The 22,323-nt window shown below is 42.3% G+C and overlaps 1 protein-coding gene across 1 annotated transcript in view; it reads right to left on the bottom strand.

Annotated features, from left to right (window-relative positions):
- DDX1 (DEAD-box helicase 1) overlaps positions 1-22,323 on the bottom strand; it is a 1,380,291-nt gene that overhangs the window by 991,103 nt on the left and 366,865 nt on the right. Inside the window, exons 10-13 of the mRNA XM_044064805.1 lie at positions 21,263-21,335; positions 21,102-21,178; positions 20,892-21,006; positions 20,552-20,690 (exon numbers count right to left, since the gene is read on the bottom strand). Of these exons, the coding sequence (XP_043920740.1) occupies positions 20,552-20,690; positions 20,892-21,006; positions 21,102-21,178; positions 21,263-21,335 (404 nt within the window). The remainder of the gene's footprint in view (positions 1-20,551; positions 20,691-20,891; positions 21,007-21,101; positions 21,179-21,262; positions 21,336-22,323) is intronic.

Raw genomic sequence — 22,323 nt, 5'->3', positions numbered from 1 at the left:
AAGTGAGGAATCTGAGATAATGTCCAAGCTGTGCATTGAGACAAGCTCTTTCAGATTGGGTACCAGTGCTGATGGGACCAGTCTGGGGCAATCAGTATCATTTTTGGCTTCTCTTGTCTGACCTTGAGGAGTGCCTTGGGGAGGAGAGAGAGAGGAGGAAAGGCATATACTGTTAGGTTTTTCCAGCTGAAAGATAGAGCATCAATTTTCCATGCTTGCTTATGATAAGTCTTTGTGCAGAATCTCTGTAGTTAGCAGTTGCGAGGGGAGGCAAATAGGTCTATGTCCGGGCAGCCCCAGTTCTTTGTTATCATGCTGAAGACTTGTGGATCCAATTTCCAATCGTGGGGATCCATTAGGTTTCTGCTTAGTTCGTCTGCCAGAGTATTTATCCTTCCTGGCAGGAATTGCACTTGCAGATGTACTTTCTAAGTCAATGCTGTGTCCCACAAGTTCATGGCTAGTCTGCAGAGGGGGTAGGAATGTGTGCCCCCCTGCTTGTTTATGTACCACATGACTGTAGTACTGTCAGTCTTTATCAGTAGTTGTCCTGGATGAAGTAGATCCTTGAAAGCTGCCAGGGCATACTGAACAGCTAGCATCTCTTTTTGATTGATATGTAGATGCATTTGACTTGCGGACCATGTGCCCTGAATACATCTTCCTGCCATGTGGACCCCCAGACATAATCTGATGCATATGTTGTCAATGTCTGCCTGGCTGTGGGTAAGGTGAATGGCTGTCCCGTGTTGAGGTGACAGGCTTTTGCCCACCATTGAAACTCCTGTTGCAGGCAGGGAATGAGGGTAATTATTGTTTCCAGACTGTGGCAATGTTGAGTCCAAACACTTTTTAGATACCATTGTAGTTTCCTCATATGCAGTCTTGCATATGGAATTAGCAGAATGCAGGATGCCATGAAGCCCAAAGCCTGCAGAATTTTTCTTCCACATAACTGGGTCTTTGTTGTCAACTTTTTGAAATAAGTAGTCAGTTGTCTGTGTTTGTCTGGCGTGAGGTAAGCCATCTGGGCAGTCGTATTTAAGCTTGCACCCAGGAATATTATCTCTTGAGAGGGTAGGAGTTTTGATTTCTTTTCATTTACTGTGTACCCTAGACCTGTTAGTAACCTTTTTACAAACGCCAGATGCTGTAGCAAAGTGTCCTTGTTCTCTGCTTGAATAAGGCAGTCGTCCAAGTAAGGATACGTCTGTATTCCTCTTTGTCTGCAAAATGCAATTACGGGTGTCAGGCATTTTGTGAAGACCCTGAGCGCACCAGATAAGCCAAAGGGCAGTGCAGAGAATTGGTAGCGCATTGAGCCAGCTATAAATCTGTGGTATCTTTTGCATGATTGTCTGATTGAGACATGCAGGTATGCCTCTTTTAGGTCTAAAGTCACAAGCCCAAGTCCTCTTGCCAAGCATGGGCAGAAGCTGCTGCAGAGTTAACATTTTGAATTTTGGAATATCCACGAATGCGTTTAGGATAGACAGGTCCAGTACTGGTCTCCAGGATTTGTCCTTTCTGGGTACCAAGAATAGCCTGGAGTAAAATCCTGTAAAAACAGTATTTAAAATGAAATTCTGTACAACAATGGCCAATGAAGTAAAGTTCTCTTGGAGAAGAGGTAATGTGGTTAAATGACATAAAACTTAAAAGTGCAACATATAGAGCAAAAAACTTGCATACATTTCCAGTACTTAAATTAAATGTACTTGCAAGATATTCACGCTGTGAATGCAGTTATACCACAGCGAAATGATGGCTCCAAAGTTTCCAGTCTTATGATGGCTTCAAAGTATCCAACCTTTTTGGTCTGATATACAAAGTAACCACACTGAAGATGTAGTAGCTGCTGTGTGACTGTGATGAACTGTGATAACAGCTTAACCAGTCTAACAGATCAAATAAAAGCTTCTAGCTTTAATAGCAGTTAAAATCTTTTTATTGTAGGAAAAAAAATCTTCATGTCAAGTTAAAATCTTGATGTAGAATAAAACAGTCCCTATGTATTCCAAACGATAAGCGCTTTCGGTATCTTCTTCAGATCGCAGAGATTGGGACTGGAAGTTCCTTTTTATAGTGCTTGCTTCCTTTACTGTTGAGACAATCATTGGATTGGTGTGTTTAAACAGCTGATTGACAGTGTGATGATTGAATGATTCTCTCAACAGTAAAGGAAGTCTCTGAGCCTTTTCTTGGATTCTGAGTAATTTTGGCTCTCCCAATGGAAATGCTCCCTCATAGTATGCAGCGTCTCCCCAAAAGAATAATCCTCAAAAGGAGAGGCTGAAGGGAAAGATTCTTCAGCATCAGAATCCTCAAAGGGAGGAAGGGAATATTCCTGTTCAGAGGAGGAATCAGAGGAAATGGAAACCTGATCTGATATCAGGAGGGGGATGGGAACCCCTGATCAAAGTAATTAGGTCTTCGGCCATTTTAAGCATTGTTTTTTTAGGTATGGAGGCCTGTTCAGGAGAATGCTGTACTTGTTTCTTTGACTTTAGAGCTGCTTTAGTCTTTGCCTTTGTAGCTGAAGTTGGCTTTACATATAACTGTGTAGGCCTGAAAACACCCTCAGAAGCTGATTCAGCGGCTCCGGACCCGATCTGAGGGAATAGTTTCTGAGTGTCCAATATCCTGAGTTTCCAGCGGCCTAGTCGGCTCCACGTGGGAGTAGGAAGCGGCTGGTGGCTCTGAGGTAGCGGGCGTCAGGGGCTGCGAAAGCACCTCACTGAGAACCGGCGAACCGGAGACAGGCCTAGCTGAAGCCTCGTCGGTTTTGGACTTCGGATGCCTGTCCTTTTCTTTTTCTTTGCGCTTTTTATAAACTCCGGTAGTCGGCTGTTTCGACGGCATTATATAATTGAATCTTCTGCCAAAGTAATGAAATGCAAAATCGTACCAATGCTTAATAGTGCGTTGGTTAAATCTAGCACAAAACGACAACTAGCAACGTCGTGGTGAGGGCCTAGGCAAGGAACACAGTAAGAATGAAAATCCTTATGAGGTATTTGCTTCCCACAAGAAATACAATTATTAACTTTTTCTAACATCGTTCTGGAGCAAGAAAAAAAGTTTCCCCAACGGGGTACTTAGCTTTAATGAAGACTTCGGATCTGAAATTCGAATTTGAAAATCTCAGGAGTCGGCCGACCGGCACTTGTGAACTGCTTTTGCTTCGGGCACCACGCGGCAAGAAAGACTGAAGAAAATGGCGTCGGCTGCATCGATGTCTGGCGCACTGACATCAGGGAGGAGGCGACAGCAACCGATGCCGGACCTAGACTTTGGAACTCGGGCCGACTGCGGGTAGCCTGCCAGCAGGATAACCCCAATTGTAATGACTGCAACAGTGAAACACGATGAACATCAAAAAGTTGTTCAGAGCTTCTGAATTCTTTGGTTCTATCTAGGTAAAATCTGAGCGGTCTGTGAACATCAATTTTGTGCAGCATATACTCCAAATTGTTGGTGTGTTTGGGGAAAAACACTGGTAAATCTATAGTCTGGTTAAGGTTAGCTTCAATACAAACCAGTTAAGAATTAAGGATTTTTTTCAAAGTAAAACTGTCAGCATGAAAAACCAAATACGGAGGTTTTATGGACAAAGCTTGTAGTTCTGAGACTCTTCAAGCAGATGTGATGGCTACTAAAAAGATAAGTCTTCCAAGACAAAAATTTCAAATCGCATGAGGAAGCTGGCTCAAACGGTGGGAGAATAATGCGTGAGAGCATAAAATTTAGGTTCCAGGGGGTATACGGGGATTTAACTGGTGGTCTAAGGGGGAAAGCAGATACCCACACAGGAACCGCAAGTACGGCTGGTGCAAAGGCCCACAAAACCTAACGCAATCACAAAACTGGCTAGTACCAAATAGTGAAACCCAAAAAGCTCTTTACTGTGGCAACTCCAAAAAGCTATAGCAAGCTATAGCAAAACAGTCAAACCGGTTTCAGCAACAATATGCCTTCCTCAGTGAACACAGCAAACAAAAATCTTTACTCATTTAAATACACATCGCACTCCAATTAATGATTAATTACAATTGCTCTTTAAGACCAGGCCTGAACAATCCCCTAAGTCTAATAATCCAATTGCATTCTTTAATGTTTAAAGCAACCAACCCATTTTGCCTTGTCTACTTCCTTTTATTATATCAATAATAGTAAAAGTGAACTGTGCTGTAGTATGTTGCAAGTTGTGCTTATATAATGAGCTGGAAGTTCATTTTGAATATCACTTAAATGTTCAAAAATCTTAACCCGCAGGGACCTTAATGTTTGGCCCACATAAAATGCTGAGCAGGAGCAACTGGCTATGAGATCATGTTGGAATTATGGACAGGATTTTTCAGAGGAGTATATATGTCTAATATGGAGAAAATGAGATTTGGGATTATTAATTGTATGTCTGGGATGAAAGCTGGAGGCATGGAGTAGTAGCGTATTATATTGGGGATGTGTCCGAAACACCACAGTGTCTGGTCCCTTTCCCTACTTACAGTTACATCCAAAAAATTAATTTCCATTAAATGGTAATGTACCGTGAATTCAATTCCCCATTTGTTTTCATTCTGATATTGCATGAATTCATATAAGTAGATCTCATCTGCTCTCCATACCATCCAGCAGTCATCCAGATAGCATCTCCAAATGTCAACTTCTGATATATATAAATTGTGACTAGTACTGTAAACCAATTGGTCTTCTAGGAATCCCATGAACAAATCTGCAAATATGGGAGCGAAAGACGCACCCATAGTAGTGCTCTTGACTTGTCAGTAGCATTTGCCGTGAAAATAAAATACGTTCTTGCTAAGAACGTGTTCAGTCATGCAAATCAAAAGTGTATTAAAGCCCGGTAGATATAGGTTTGCCCTTTTCAACCAGTATTCAATGGCTTCAAGACCAGCCCAATGAGGAATACTGGTGTACAATGCGATAACATCTAGAGTGCACATAAACCAATGAGGTTCCAACTGTGTGTCCGAAATGATAGGCAAAAATTGTGTGGTCTCCTAGATTCTGGACCTGATTAATGGTAATAAAGGTTAGAGATATTTAGTCAAGAATGCCAATAGAGGCTCAGTTAAAGAGCTTCTACCAGGAACAATAGGTCTTTCCCAGGGGTTTTTGTAAGTTTTTATGAATTTTGGGTAGCAAATACAAGTACTCTGACTGAGGATTAGCAACAGTAAGATGGAAACATGATAATCCCTTCCTCCAAGGCATTCTTGAGAAAATCATCAATTTCCTTTTTAAACCTATCAGTGGGATCCAAAGGCATACGCATATAGAATCGACCATCTGATAGTTGTCCATTAGCTTCTGCTAATACATGGCCCAGTCCAGAACCACCACAGCCCTGCCCCTATCTGCAGAGAGGATAACCAAATCTTTCCTCGGTTTAAGATTTGAAAGGGCTTGTTTTTCCAAATTAGTGAGGTTAGATCTCTGAAGCTGAAAATCAGAGCCAAAAAAATGTAAATCCTTCAATACACATTGTTGGAATGTAGCTACATCTCTATCCATCGGAGGCATAAATGAAGATTTGCAAAACGTAAAGTCAGTAGATCTTGGAGTATGAGATTTAGACTGAAAATACAATTTTAGATTAATCAAATGGCAAAAAGCCATGATGTCATTAGCAAACATATCCTCATAAACCAGAAAACCAAGTATGAAATTCAAACCTTTATTGAGAAAATTAATTTCGCAGGCCGACAACTGCACAGATGAAATATGCACATTATGGATAGGGCTTAGCGGAGTATTCATACTTCCAGAAGTTTTTCTAGGTTTCCTGGATGCTGTTATGTTTGCACCACCCTGTGTTTGTTCCTTCTAAAGGGTCAAACCCCACAAATTTCTTGGCCACAGGTGAATCAGAACTGTGAACAGTCTCAACCTAGTGGCCGAGGATGACTCATCTCCAGAAGTACCACTCAAACTACTTGTGGTCTTGAGAATAGAACGTGGGCTTTTCCTCTTGAAAGTGGGTTTAGTGTTGTCTTGTGTTACAAACTTTACATTTTTGCCTGGTCCAAATGGTTTTCCTCTTTGGTAATCATTTACATCCCTGTTAAATGTGTACTTTTTTCTCCTTAAGTTGTTTCTCAAGGGAAAACAAATCCTGAACCAATTTTTGAAAATGTGGTGTATAGAAGGATCCCCCCTCATAAATCTTAACTTGTTTATAAATCTTATCAACTTCTGTGGTGTATTTGTCAATCGTGTGTTCATAATAAAGTGATAAGAACCTCCACAAAAGACATGGCGGCCTTTTACTGAGCTTGAAACCAAGCTTCAGATAAAGAATAGTCAATAAAATTGACTAAAAGTTGCATACGTATTCTTAGTTCACGTTGGGTAATACCTTGGGTCTTCTAAGCAGTAAATAATTTTAAATGCCACACATTCGTTCTTAGTAACTTCATGCTTTTTCGTTAACTGTTTAAAGAGGGTATTGCAGATTGTACAGTTGTGTACCTACCATAAATGTAGATGTTAGAGTGTATTCACTGTTGCAGTCATTACTCTTGGGTTATCCTGCTGGCAGGCTACCCTCAGTCGGCCAGAATTCCAAAGTCTAGGTCCGGCGTCGGTTGCTGTCGCCTCTTCCCTGACGTCAGTGCGCCAGGGGTATAAAGATGCAGCCGACGCCATTTTCTTCAGTTTTTATTGCCCCAAATGTCAGGTGCCCCCAAATTGGTAGGCTGCAAAATAAGCCAATAAAAATGCATGCACAAAAATAACATTTCCTTCATCTACAAGCAAATACACCACATAGGTTGTATAGGATAGAGTGCAGATAAGTCCCAGCAAAGAAAAGGGGGATGGTGGGTGGGTAACCTGGACTGCAACAGTGAATACACTCAAACATCTACATTTATGGTAGGTACACAACTGTACTATGTTCATCGTGTTTCACTGTTGCAGTCATTACTCTTGGGTTGAATCCCAAAGCTGAGGATGGGTGGCTGGGCTAAATAGGATTAGGAGAGGCTATGAGGCCCTGCAGAACTGCAGTGGCAAAGCCTGCTCTGGACTTAGAGTAAAGAGGTAAGTGGTAGTGCTTTGTGAAAGTGTGCACTGAACTCCAAGTTGCAGCCTCTAAGATATCCTTGGGTTGGTACTCCTCTGAGGAAGGCTGCTGAAGTGGCTGCTGCTTTGGTGGAATGAGGCCTAATGCCCTTAGGCACTGATTTGCCATGTTGAAAAAAGCAGAAATGGATGCAATGGCCTATCCATTTAGAAATAATCTGTTTTGAGATGGCCTTCCCCTGTGATCCTGCAGCATATGACACTAAAAGTTGCTCAGTCTTTCTGAAAGCTTTAGTTCTGTCCAAGTAGAAGCGTAACTGCCTGTGTATGTCCAAAGAATGCAGAATTTTCTCACCCTTGTTCTGTGGATTTGGATAAAAGGTAGGCAAGTGAATGATTTGGTTGAGGGCCACACTGGACACCACCTTAGGCATAAATGTAGGGTTTGTCCTCAGAGAAACCCTGTCTGGATGAAAAAGGATAAAAGGTTCCACAGCCATGAGTGCTTGCAACTCCGAGACTCACCTTACAGAGGTTATTGCTAGGAGCAGAGCTGTTTTCCAGGATAAGAATTTTATATCTGCTGTTGATGCTGGCTCGAAAGGAGGCAGTGTGAGTTTTTCCAAAACATAATTGAGATCCCAGGCCGGAATTGGTGCTCTCCTTGAAAGCCTAATGTTTTTGGCCCCTCTGAGGTACTGCCTTATTAGAGGATGAGAAAAAATAGGTGGTTCCGTATTGTAATGGGCTGAAATGGCAGAGGCATGAATCTTTACTGATGAGAAAGAAAGGCCTTTGTTCAGCATCTCAGTTGGGTATTGTAAAATCTGAGGGATATTTGGTACACACGTGTCAATGCCTTGTTCCTGGTTCCCAGCACAGAATCTCTTCCATTTTTCTGCATAAGATTTTCTGGTACTGGGCCTCCTGGCTTCCAAGATAACATCCATAACAGCTTTTGAAACAGGAGTGTTCTGAATGGCTACATTATCTGCCATGCTGCCACATTTAAGGTCCTGAGTTGGCTGTGCAGGATCTGATTGTTTTGTTGGGTCAGCAAGTGAGACGTTTGAGGCAATATCCATGCTGGACCTTGAGACAAGCTCTTTAGGATTGGGTACCAGTGCTGGCGTGGCCAGTCTGGCGCAATCAGTATCATTTTTGGCTTCTCTTGTCTGACCTTTAGGAGCACCCTGGAAAGAAGAGGCAGTGGAGGAAAGGCATATACTGTTAGATTTTTCCAGCTGAAGGACAGGGCACCCACTTTCCATGCTTGCTTGTGATAAATCTTTGTGCAAAATCTCTGCAATTGGCAGTTGTGAGGGGAGGCAAATAGATGTCTGGGCATCCCCATTTCCTTATTATCATGCTGAAGACTTGTGGATCCAGTTTCCATTCGTGGGAATCCATGAGGTTTCTGCTTAGTTCGTCTGCCAGAGTATTTGTATTTGCTGGCAGAAATTGTGCTTGCAGGTGAACTTGAAAAGCCAATGCTGTGTCCCATAAGGTCACTGCTCATCTGCAGAGGGGGTAGGAATGTGTACCTCCCTGCTTGTTTATGTACCACATGACAGTAGTTTTGTCTGTCTATCATTATCTGTCCTGGATGAAGCAGGTCCTTGAAAGCTAACAGGGCATTTTGAACAGCTAGCATCTTTTTTTGATTGATGTGAAGATGCATCTGGCTTGCGGGCCATATGCCCTGAATACATTTTCCTGCCATATGGGCCCCCCAGGCATAATCTGATGCATCCGTTGTCAGTGTCTGTCTGGCTGTGGGTAAACTGAATAGCAGACCCTTGTTGTGGTGACAGGCTTCTGCCCACCATCAAAACTCCTGTTGCAGGCAGGGAATGAGTGCAACTACTGTCTCCAGGCTGTGGCAATGCTGAGTCCAAACACTTTTTAGATACCATTGTAGTTTCCTCATATGCAGTCAGGCATATGGAATTAGTAGAATGCAGGATGCCATGAAACCAAGGCCTGCAGGATTTTCCTTGCAGATAAGTGGGTTTTTGTTGCCAATTTCTTGAAGTAAGTAGTCAGTTGCTTTTGTTTGTCTGGCGTGAGATAAGCCACCTGGGCAGTTGTATTTAAGCTTGCACCCAGGAATATTCTCTCTTGAGAGGGCACTAGTTTTGATTTCTTTTCATTTACTGTGTACCCCAGGCCAATTAGTAATCTTTTTACAAACGCCAGAGGCTTTAGAAGAATGTCTTTGTTCTCTGCTTGAATTAGGCAGTCGTCCAAGTAGGGATATATTTGAATTCCTTTTTGTCTGCAAAACGCGCAATTACTGGTGCCAGGTATTTTGTGAAGACCCTGGGCGCAGTAGATAAGCCAAAGGGCAGTGCAGAGAATCGGTAATGCATTGAGCCAGCTACGAATCTGAGGCATCTTCTGCAAGATTGTCTGACTGGGACATGCAGGTATGCCTCTTTTAGGTACAAAGTTACGAGACAAGCCTTCTTGCCCAGCATGGGTAGTAGCTGCTGTAGAGTCAACATCTTGAATTTTGGAACTTCCAGAAACGTTTTTAGTTTAGACAGGTCCAGTATTGGTCTCCAGGTTTTGTCCTTTCTGGGTACTAGGAAAAGTCTGGAGTAAAATCCTTGCCCCTGCTCTTGTTGTGGTATTTGCTAAATGGCCCTCATGTCCATGAGGGCTGTAATTTGTTTTTGTGCCTTTGCCCATTGACTGTGTGGCAGGTCTGGCATACCTTTTAACCTTGGTAGAGTGTGAAAATGGAAACTACAGCCTTGGGACACTATGTTCAGGACCCACTTGTCTTGGGTAACCATTTGCAAATTTGATGAAAAAAGTGCTAGTTTTCCCCCTAAGGGGGCTGCCAAAAGAAAAATGCTTGGATCTGGCAGAGGAAAGTCATTGGGACTGTTTCCTGTAAGGTTGTGATTTGTCCTCTTCGCTTTTGGAGGTAGGAGCACCCTATTGTTTAGACCTGTATGATCCTTAAGGCTGAGATCTGCCTCTGGGACGCCTGTATCTGCCTCTTTGTGGTCTGTCTGACACTGGAAAGGACCAATTTTTAGAAGGCCAGTTCCTGCTAAACCTGGGTGGCTGTACCTGTAAGAAATCCTTGACTGTCTGCATGGATTTTGCTTTATCCTCCATTTTTTTCAACACCTCTTCTGCTTTAGTACCAAACAAAGTATCATGCTGTAATGGTTTGTGCATCTAATAATTTTGCTTTAACATGATCAGGCAGATTCTGTTCCTTTAACCAAGCATGCCTTCTAATAACAAAACCTGTAGCAGCGGCCCTGCAAGAGGCCTCCAGTGAATGATAACCAAATTGCAAAGTATGCTTTTCCACTTGTTCAGCTGCATGCAATAAATCCTGCAATTCCTTGTTCTCTGAACATTCAGTATTTGTCAACAATTTCTGTTTAAGCAGGGACATTAAGTATTGCTGATATTTAAGCATACGAAACTGACAATTTAAAGCCCTTACGGCCAAGGTAGCAGAAGTGTAGACTTTTTCCCCCATCGGTCTAGAGCCCTAGAATCCCTATCAGAGGGGACAGGGTTTTTTGCAGTGGAAGCTTTAACCCCTTTGGGACCCTGAGATATAGTTTCTGGGACAGCAGCGGGGGTTTCTATATAGGAATTTATGAGAATCCGGGACCCTGTAGTATCTGTCTGGCTTAGCAGGTGCAGGGGATAGAGAGTCAGGGGACAAGCCGGACTCTGAAAATACATCTACAATGTCTAGAACAGGTGGAACAGCAAGGGGTCTGTGCTGAGGAAGCAACAAGAAGTCGCGGAGCCTTTTCTTAGATTCAGAATAATCTTGGCTCTCCCAGTGGAAATGCTCCCTCATGGTATGCAGGGTTTCCCCAAAGGAATAATCCTCAGGAGGAGAGGCTGAAGGAATGGATTCTTCAGCATCGGAATCCTCATATGGAAGCATGGAGTAATCCTATTCAGAAGAGGAATCGGAGGAAATAGAAACCTGATCAGAAGAATCATACTCTATCTCTTGCCTAGGCCTCTTATCAGGAGGGGCATGGGAGCCCCTGATCAAAGGGGATGGGAGCCCCTGATCAAAGTAATTAAGTCTTCGGCCATTTTGAGCATCTGTTTTTTAGGCATGGAAGCCTGAGCAGGAGAATGCTGTACTTGTTTCTTTTGTCTTTAGAGCTGCTTTAGTCTTTGAAGCTGAAGATGGCTTAATATATAGTTGTGTAGGTCTGAAGACACCCTCAGAAGCCGATGCCTGCTCAGCGGCTCCGAACCCATCCGAGGGAATGATTTCCGAGTGTCCAATACCTTGAGTATCCAGAGGCCCAGTCGGCTCCACGTGGGAGTCGGAAGTGGCCTGTGGTTCTGAGGTAGCGGGCGTCAGGGGCTGCGAAAGCGCCTCACTGGGAGCCGGCGAACCTGCGACTGGCCTAGCAGAGGCCTCGTCGTCGGTTTTGGACCTCGGATGCCTATCCTTTTCCTTGTCCTTGCGTTTTTTGTAAACTCCGGTTGTCGGCTGTTCCGACGGCATTATATAATGAAATCTTCTGCCAAAGTAATGAAATGCAAAATTAAACCGATGCTTAATAGTGCATTGATTAAATCTAGCACAAAACCAACAGCTAGCAACGTTGTGATCAGGGCCTAGGCAAGGAATACAGTAAGAGTGAAAATCCTTATGAGGTATTTGCTTCCCACAAGAAATACAATTGTTAACTCTTTCTGACATCCGTCTGGAGCAAGAAAAAAAAGTTTCCCCAACGGGGTACTTAGCTTTAATGAAGACTTCGGTTCTGAAATTCGGATTTGAAAATCTCAGGAATCGGCCAACCGGCACTTGTGTACTGCTTTTGCTTCAGGCACCGCTTGGCAAGAAAGACTGAAGAAAATGGTGTCAGCTGTATCTTTATACCCCTGGCACACTGACGTCAGGGAAGAGGCAACAGCAACCGACGCCAGACCTAAACTTTGGAATTCTGGCCGACTGAGGGTAGCCAGCCAGCAGGATAACCCAAGAGTAATGACTGCAACAGTGAAACACGATGAACATATATGAGGGATCATTGTTATCAGTATTATTACCAGCAGGTTGTGATGATCCCAACCCAAAGGCTTGTAAATGTTTATCTGCAGATAAACCATGTAAAAGGGCATGAAGATCCATAGTGTAGTAATGTTTCTGAAAAAAACAAGACCCTAAACTATTGTGAATGTAGGCCATCAATTTTGATGGCTTGAAGACAAAGCTTGTATACCATAGGCTGCACCAATAATAAATTAGGTGCTAAATACAGTAACAAATAACCTAATTAGCCAACCAAACATATATATAAACCACTACTAAACCTCCTTGGACCCAATGTGGTTATAAATAAACAAAGTCAATATGTAATGAACAATAGATCAAACTAAACATCCCATGGAATAGAAAACAAAAATCGGTCTAGTTAGCCTATACAAGGAAAACAAGAACCGAAAAACATATGGACCGTGATGTCCGAGCCAATGACACAGCCCCACAAAACAAGTTAAATACTGATATAGATAAACACATTTCCAATAGTCCAAAAGTTATGGAGAGTCCTGACTGAACACCACCAAAAAACAACTTGATGAAATGTCCCAATTCGCTAGAATAAATGGGCTGGTAAATGTCTTAAATCACGATGAAGCAGATCTTGACTTGCATCACAATTGTTCCACCAAGCACACGAATGTGAATGAAATACCCAAATGTTTGGCGTTCTTCACCACCCATATATCCCATAGGGAAGAGGCAAAAAGTCAATGCATGTAGACCATGACATCCAAAATGTTAACGCCGCCCCACAAAACAAATTACGCACTAGTGTGGATAATATACAAATTGTCTAAAGTACAAAAATTATGAAAAGTCCTAATTGAGCAGCACCAAAAAGCACACTGATGAAATGTCCCAATTCGCTAAAATTGGTAGGCTGGTAAAGGTCTTAAATCCCGATGAAGCAGTTCTTAAGTTATATCACAACCGTTCTGCCAAACGCATGAAAGTAAATGAAATACCCAAATAGCTGGCGTTCTTTCCTGCCCATATAGCTTATAAGGAAAAGACAAAAAAAGTCAATGAAAAAGACATTTACCCTTAATGTCACTGTTCCACTACACACAAATGTAAACGAAATGCCCAAATAGTAGGAATTCTTCACCGCCCGTATATCCTAAAATCACCAAAAAGGTCATTTCAAACGAATGTCCAGGCAGTTCCACCAGAAATGCAAATTCTAAAATAATCCAAATGGCTGATGTACGTCTCTGCCAATGAAGGTTTATTCACCATAAGAAATCCTGCAAACAAAATAGCAATGGTTCCACCCAAAATAATACATGAATGGCCAACCTTCGTCTCAGTCATAAAAAAACATACAAAAGATGGTGGAGGCCCAAACTGTGATGGTTGAAGTGAATCCGAAAAAACATAAATCCAACAAAGCACAGTTTTAGGAAGGCTGACATATGTCTCCACCTATTTGAGAAATTCGACAACCGTGCATCAAATAGTAAAAACACAACAAATAGAAATGCAAAAATAAGAAGTTAAAAAATCTTGGAGTCAATGCCACTGAAGTAGAAAGGTTCACAGTCCAAACCAACAGCGATAAACAGGAATACAAATACCCACACAGGAACCGCAAGTACTGCTGGTGCAAAGGCCCACAAAACCTAAAGCAATCACAAAACTGGCCAGCACCAAACAGTGAAACCCAAAAAGCTCTTTGTGGAAACGCCAAAAAGCTACAGCAAGCTATAGCAAAACAGTCAATCCGGTCTTAACGAGCAATTGTAATTAATCATTAATTAATTGGACTGTGATGTGTATTTAAATGAGTAAAGATTTTTGTTTGCTATGTTCACGGAGGAAAACATACTGATGCTGAAACTGGTTTGACTGTTTTGCTATAGCTTTTTGGAGTTGCCACAATAAAGAGCTTTTTGGGTTTCACTATTTGGTGCTGGCCAGTTTTGAGATCGACTAAGGTGGAAAGTCCCTTTGAGAAAGGCTTTGGATAGCTTGTGTGACATTATGTTAAAGCCTTCAGTACCAAGATGAAAATTAGAGATAGCAGCAAGCTGCACACAAACCGTAGCTGCTGCCACTCCTTTGTTGTAAAGCACAGTCAAAAATTCTAATATAGAGGAAATAGAGGCTTGGTAAGGGTCAATGTTATTCTGAGAAGCCGATATGGAAAACCTCTTCCATTTGCTGAGGTACAACTTCCTCGTAGAGGATTTATGAGAAAATATTACGGTATGTTGCGTTTCGTTTGAGAGGTTATGGAACCTGGCTATGTTGGGAATTGGAGCAGCCAAGCTGTCAATTTTAGGGACTGAAGGGAAGGATGAAGAGCCTCTGACGAGTGCATCAGAAGGTCTGGAACTGGGTCTAGAATCCAAGGCTCTTACAACAGATGAGGTCGAAGGAAGGGGAACCACATCTGACGAGGCCATTGAGGGGTTATTAGAATTATGGCCCTTCCCAGGGCTTTGGCTTTCTGCAATACTTTGGGTATCAGGGGAATTGGTGGAAATGCATAAAGGAGACGAATCGTGTTACGAGTGCTTCCCTTGGGGAATCTCCTGGAGGGGGAAATCAGGGCAAAGTAGCTTCTGCATTTTGTGTTCATGGGGGATATAAAGAAATCGCAGCAAGCCTGGCCCCATTCATGGGATATACTTTCCGCTATTTCTTTTTTGAGGGACCACTTTGTGAGGCAATAAAATTGCACTGCTCAGTTTTGTCTGCAATCACGTTGGATTTCCCCGGGATGTGCATTGCTATCAGAAAGCTTTGGGTGGATGTAGCCCACTGCTATACTCTTAGGGCATCTCAACAAAGGGGATAGGACCTGGATCCTCCTTGTTTGTTTATACCAGACTACCGGCATGTTGCCCGTATGAATCACAATTGTCCCCAGAGGAAGAGAGTCCTGTAAGTACTGCAACGCTAAGAGTACCGCTCTCATCTCCAGGACATTGATATGCAGATGTGTCTCTTGTTCGGACCATGTGCCTCGGGTTGTTCTTCCCTGAAAAAGCCCCCCCCCCCACCCAATCAGAGAAGCATCTGTGGTCACAGTGGCAGATGGAGAGGGTAGGATAAAAGGATGACCTATCATAACTTGGAGAGGTCAGCCACCACCGAAGATCCTTTTTGCATGTGTTTGCTAGAATAATGAGATGTGACATTGGGAGCACTTAAGACCATTGCGTGAACAGAAGCCATAGTAGAATCCGCATGTGCATACGACCCAATGGAATTGCTATTATTGCAGCTGCCAACATACCCAACAATTTTAGCACTTCTGAGGCTGGCACCTTGTCTCTGGAAATGGCATTCAGAATTTGCTGACAAAGTATTGATATCCTTTCTAAAGGAAGTTTTAAAGTGGTGGTGGTAGTGTCCAAATCTGCTCCGATAAAAACGATATGTTGCAATGGCGACAAGGCAGATTTTTCTGAGTTTATGGTAATCCCTAGGTGATTACAAAAGAGCAAGTGTGGTGTGTCCTTGGCTTGCATAAGCTGATGCCTGGTGGTGGCGGAGAGGAACCAATAGTCTAGGTACAGCAACACCTGGAATCCCAAATGCCTCAGGTGAGCCGTGGCCACTGCCACACATTTGGTGAACACTCTGGGGGCTGTAGTGAGACCAAAGGGCAGGACTTGAAACTGGTAGTGACTGGCTCCCAGCCGGAAGCGCAAATGATCCCTGGATGGTCTGGCCATTTTTGTGTGGTAGTACACATCCTGTAGATCTATCAAGCACATCCAATTGTCTTTCCCTAAAAAGGGAAGTATCGACTGTAGCGTGACTATCTGGAACTTCTCCTTCCTGACAGATCTGTTTAGTCTGTTGAGGTTCAAAATAGGTCTCCAGTCCATCTTTTTTGGAGCTAAAAAAAATCTTCTGTAAGTTCCGGATCCTATATGTTATGCTGGGACCGGTTGGATGACTTTTTGTAGCAAACTTTGGACCTCTAGTGTTGCTTGTCCCTTGCAACTGGGTGGGATGTCTGGGATTTTTGTTATCAAGGGGGGGGTGGAGTGGCAAAGGGAATAAAATATCCTCCGGATATTATGCTTTGCACCCATTTGTCGTTTGTTATTTTTAGCCAGGTGTCTGGATACAAAGATAAGTGACCCCCGACTGCCTCCAGAGTAGGACAGTTGGGCCTCCTTTCAGGAGCGCTGGTAGGTTTCCCAAAGAAATAGTCTCTGCCGCTCTGATTTTGCGGAACCCCTCTGCCGCGAGGGCAGCATCTTCCATTATTGCCCCCCTCCTCTGCCACTGGAAGGGGGTTTCACCACGTGTGTCCAGAAAGACTCCTTGGGCTTTTCAGAACCACATCTTTCCTCCCTTTTGACCCCTGGGGTAGGGTCTAGTAGGGGTGGAAAAACGGACTCTGATGGCAGAGTCTTTCCTTCCTGCTCACACCTGGTCAGAGTTTCCTTAACTTTGGGCCCGAAAAGAGACGAGCCATCAAAAGGGGTGTTGACAAAGGATGACTTAAAGGGCTCCGCAAAGGAACATAAGCGCATAGGACGGTCTCCTAAGAGCAATTCCTATACCAGCTGCCCTACTCTTTCCCTCAGCTGCATATGAAATCAGATGCATGGAAGAGTTCATTATGGAATTAAGGGTACCAAGCTGGGACGCAACCTTGTCTGTAGCTCCCTCAGATCCCGTACCTTGTAGAGTATTCTCCAAACTCTTTTAGGAGGTCTCTTTGCAGTTTTGTGAAATGTGTGAGGTAGTTCAGTGAACGCATGGCAAAAGTCGCTGAACTAAACATGTGTTTCCCGTATCTATCCATGATGCTAGAGTCTCTGGTTAGGAGGATGGGCAGAGGAAGAAGTTTCCATCTCCTTTTTGGTGGCTGCCGCCACCACCATGGCATCAACAGGTACTCCCTTTGTGAGAAAAGTCTTATCGTGAGGGGCAGAAATAAAATTTATTGAGCCTCCTAGGGACAGGCTCCATGGTGTCTGGAGATTCCCACGCCCTTCGTGAGACCAGCTCCATAAGCTCATCGAAAAGTGGAAACACCCAAGAAATTGAGGGCTGAGACTCAAAAGCTTTCAAGAGGACCAACTCATCCTGAGTAGGGTTGTTAGGCTTCCAGCCACCCCTCTGCTTAGGATTTCCAAAATATCTGCAAATGAGATATTCAGAGTGGGACTGTGGGGGACCCTTCTGATTCATCCAAGTCAGTGTCAGATGTGACAGACTCCTGTGGGGAGTCCAGATGCTTCCTCTTGCAAATTGGGAACCTCATCAATTGGAACTTCTGGTGATGTCTCGGAAGAGCAGAAACCACCCAGTGGGGCTTCTGGAGGCTCAGGGTCTCTATGCTTCACAGGGATCTGTGAGACAGAAGTAGACAGGCGCTTTTAGGGGAGAAGTAGTTGGTCCTAAAGTTGTGGATGTCCTAGGGGACACAACTCTCCTCATGGCCTCAAAAGCGCCCCTGCACTGGTGGGAGGGAATCTCCGGATCCAAAGAAACAGATGATTCCCTCAGCACCAGAACAGTGGGCTCTGACGCAGAGGGAGGAACCGAACACATCCGAGCCAAAGCCCCAAGAGGCAAAGTTGGAACCGAAATATCGGTCCGATTATCCTCTCCAGACCAGACCGGCGAGTGTCTGCTCCTACACTCCTTGATGGGCATAGAGGAAGTCTGAGTAATCAGAACTGATGGCACTGGAACAGGCGTTGGCTCCGAAGGACCGGTATGGCTCAGAGGAGGAAAAGTACATGGGGGAACAGTTTTTGGTTCCGAAACCACTTGGGTCGGAGCAGATAAAAATTTGGCAAACGCCGGTGCCTGTAACAACTTCAGCACCACACGATCCACACATCCAAATCCGAAAGGCTTATAGAGGACGAAGATAAATGGATAGAGGGTGGAATCGACTGTAGGATCGATGACTTTAGTACTGTGGAGACCGGTTCCAAGACTGGGACCAGCTCCGAAATTAAAAGACGCTCGGCTCCGAAGAGTGTGGAGCTGACATCGATAAAAAAAAAAAAAAAAAAAAAAAAAAAAAAAAATTATGATTATGGATCCAAGGCTTTCTGCTCCGAAGAAGAAGACTTAGAAGACTTAGAAGATTCTGGGGATTTGCTAGTTTTGTCATGGTCACCCAAAGTTTCACCCAAGTCTTCTGTCAATTAGCTTTCTTTTTCTTTCATGTAGGACACGACTACTGAAATAATGGCAGATGGAGCAACTCTCTTGCAAACAGAAAACACCCAGACAGTAAACGCAACTGACATGACCCATCAGTCACAGACATTTTTTGTCCACACTTATGACATTTTTTAAGCCCAGACTTGGGTTGTTTTTTCTTATTCTGATCAGCTATAATGCAAATGCACACAAGAAAACATTGCTATAAGAGTATCAAACTAAACACACAAGTGAAAAAACTATCAAAGTCAACACACACACAAGTATTTAACAGCAATTAGCCCTTAAAACAAACGGGCTCTATAAAGCCTAGAGAGTCCAATTGTAAAAAATTGAAAAATCTCAATTAGCACACCAGTATGTTAAACAGTAATTAGCCCTAAAACAAAACAGGCTCTAGGAAGTCTAACTACTATCACTAACAACACTCTGTTATGACTATGACTACTAGATTTATAAACACACCAAAAAGGGAAGGGAGAGACTACAGGCCTAATAAAATAACGGCCTTAAAATGCTATAAAGAGCTAGAGAACGCTAAGTAACATATAAAATCTAAGTGTTACGAAAAATATAAAGAAAACCTAACCTACAATAATGTAGAATACAGGAAAAAACTATACTGGCCCGAGCTGTGAGGAAACCTCCAATCTGTTGCAGCGACAAACTAGATCGGAGGTAACTCAAGGCGCATCATGGGATAGGGACTTGGCCTCGAGATGTCTGAGGACCTTGAGCTTTGTAGTTGGCTGACTTGAAGCAGAGGATTGGCTCCGAACACCATCTGTAAGAATGAACGGCGGGATAGAACTTCACATATATTAACTTCATCAAATCCAACTGCACATTCACTTATGAGGTCCAGTCCTAGCATGGTATAAGAAACCCAAAACACTTACAGAAATTAAAACAAGGGAAGTTTAACAGCACTTTACTAAAAGTGACGCTAACACAGATTTTGAGAAGTAACTGGTGCAGTATAAGAGAAGAAATGACATGGTGCTAACTGAGAAAGCCATTTACAAGAAAAATAAACTGCTAATTTGTATCTTTAGGGATAAGTTCAATTCTGGTGCCAGTTCACAGATAAAAATGTTCATAAAAAGGTACAAACAGGCTACCAGGATAACAAAGGGTATAGACAAGCTAATACCAAGATTTATTACAGGATATAAACAGAGAACAGGTAGGAAACAGAAGTGGGCACATTAGTGATGAAGACAGGCAGCATTCAATATGACCACAAAGAAAGAAAACAGTAAGAAAGCATGCTCATCACATTAAGTGCTCAAAGTTTAAGACACTTAAAAGCACTTCTCAAGGAATCAGCAGATAAATGAAACTGGATACCGCTCCCATAGGTAACCTAAGAACAGAGAACTTGAAAAATGCCATAAAGGAGTGATGGTTAAGACAGAAGGTTGATGCAGAGCAAATGAAAGATACTCACTATATAAGCAAAAACGACAGACCACCTTTTCTGTCATCCTACGAATGTCTCTGTATAACATCCAGACACAACAGAAAGAAAATGTATAGGTGTGGTCAAAAGAACTTGTGAAAGAATAAAGGATGTGCATTTAAAAAATCCACAATAGTACATTACTTGGAAGTTTTAAACAGAAGGCTTTCAGGTATATTTAAGTGGACAAAGGAAACCTAATTTATTATACCATGTGAGAATGTAGTGTAGAACTGTATGGAATTACATCAAGTACATGGACTGAACTTCTGACAGTAAAATTGTGCATCTGAAATGCATGGTTTCTTCATGCTGCTTAAAAACAGACCTTTCTACAAATGGAAAAAATATGTAATTTGTGATACTACAGAATTAGTTTACAAACCCAACTGAAGAACTTTTCAAAAAAGTGACAATGCAAGACTCTGAATGTACTTTGATTTTTACTTTGTTTCTTCTAATAAATACTCCACTACTCTCTTCTGGAAATTATCACGTGACCAATAATATCCAAAACTTCAGCCACCTCACAATTACAGCATTTAAAGTCTGGCATTTCAAGAACTCAGTACCTCTTTAGTGCTGCACTGCTAACACTGGAATACAAATACAAGCACATGTAGGGAGAGAGCACAACCTTCTAGCCTTCTCAGCAACACAGATTCACTGCTGAGCCAACTGACAGTAACTAAAGACTTATTTATTTGTCCAACTTGAAAATACATCCTGGAAGACTCTAGTGTAATTAAGTCAAAGTAAGGATAACACTTCAACTTCAATGAAAATGAAAATAGCACTCGTATCAGCAAAATAAAGAATTAGGTTACCTTAGCTTGGGATTGTCCACATATTTTTTAAACTGCTTCACATTGTTGAGAGTCTGCTCTGCCAGTTCTCTGGAAGGTTCAATGATAAGTGACTTAGGAGCATTTGGCAAATTCTTTGCCTGACCCACTTGTGCTGTACCTATACACAAAAAGAAACATGGTAGCCTATCCTGCATTTTATAAAACGGCAGTGAAGTCACATACATCTGCGTATTACCTATGATAAGTTCTACATTAAAATACATAGACTCTCTATATGCTAATAAATCCCTTCCCAAAAAAATGCTAAACACAAACACTTTAGCATTGTGTGTGCTCAATGTAAGAACCCAATACCTACCTGTATGAGACGATTTTGAAACATGGCCATCAGAAGCTTGACAAAGAGCAACAAACCCATCTTTTGGAGGATGTTTGAAATCTTCATCTCCAAAGTTGAATTTCAGCTCTGCATTCTGAAACAAAATTTCAACTGGTTACACACAAGCAAACTGCTACAACTACAGCTCTAAATTTTGACTCGATAATTAATAACAAACATAAAAGTTACCTTCAGAACACAGGCAGCAAAGAAGGCTTGGTTTTTCAAATGAGAAGGGATTTCAAAAGCAAGGCCTAGATCCTTACCTAATTATGAATGGAGAGTGAAATCATTAAGAGAAAATTAAAGTTAGCTTCACATTTCAAGTGAAACACCAATAGAAAGCTTACCATTTTTGGAGTACTTGATCTGCCCTTTGTCTACATCTATGTAGCATCCTATTGTGTCGTGCATTGTAAACTCCTGCAAAACAAGTAAATTAATTAAAAAGGCATCCCTTAAAACATTCTGTGACAATTTAATCAGCAAGGGCCTCAGTTAATAACTTCTGTTTGTAGTGTGTGGAGCTCTGCGATTACACTCCAAAAATGGTTAAATTACATTCTGGTTCAGTGCTGCTCTGGAACGCTTTTAGAAGGGTACTTTACAATCATTAAGCATTCCCTACATACTGTTAGAGTCTGGTACTAAAGCAGACAGTGCCAACCAGTAAAAAGCAGCAGCAGGACACATTAAAGCAACTATTTTTATGCAAACTGCTTCCCTTTATACAAGGAATACAGCAAGGATGTCGACAACTTCCCCACTGCTTTACCAGCAGGAAAATATAGACCAGTAGTACACAAAGCAGAAATATTTCCATGCATTGCAGATTTTGTATTCTCCACATGGATGCCAATATTCACTTCTGGAGCTTCCCTCAATGTGAATTCCTTGGCATCCATGTCTCAAACACAAGCTGATTATGATCGGAGACCCGAACATAATCCTCTATAGTCATAGAAGACAAGTTATCCTGCTTATCAATGAAATAGTGGCAGGCTTTGTAACATTATACAACCTCTTATGAATGCAATTTTTTTTTTCAAATACATGCAATGAAAAAGACCTATAGTGAAGTCACATTATAAAGGACAGACAAACAGGTTAAACCTGTCCTTTCTAGTTCTCATATTCTTTTACCAATACACTACCCGGTGTGTGTCTAAAGAAGCAACTCACTCTCACCAAACATATCGCTAAGGAATCAAAGTACGAAGAAGGGAAAAACATTTTAACATAAACCTTATCAAACAAATCCAGCACTACTGTTATACACAAGAAATGCATACTTTCACTTTCACATTCACATTTTATGACACCTGCTTGAAGCTTCTTATAAGACATACATATAAAACCCTTCTTGTAATAAATATCTTAACAAAACAGGGAGAACAAAATAGAAAGTAGG

Source organism: Protopterus annectens, chromosome 1.part0 (genome assembly GCF_019279795.1).
Source record: "Protopterus annectens isolate FY-2018-M chromosome 1.part0, PAN1.0, whole genome shotgun sequence".
In the NCBI taxonomy this organism is placed as follows: domain Eukaryota; kingdom Metazoa; phylum Chordata; order Ceratodontiformes; family Protopteridae; genus Protopterus; species Protopterus annectens.
This window is presented reverse-complemented; position numbering and strand designations above follow the sequence as displayed.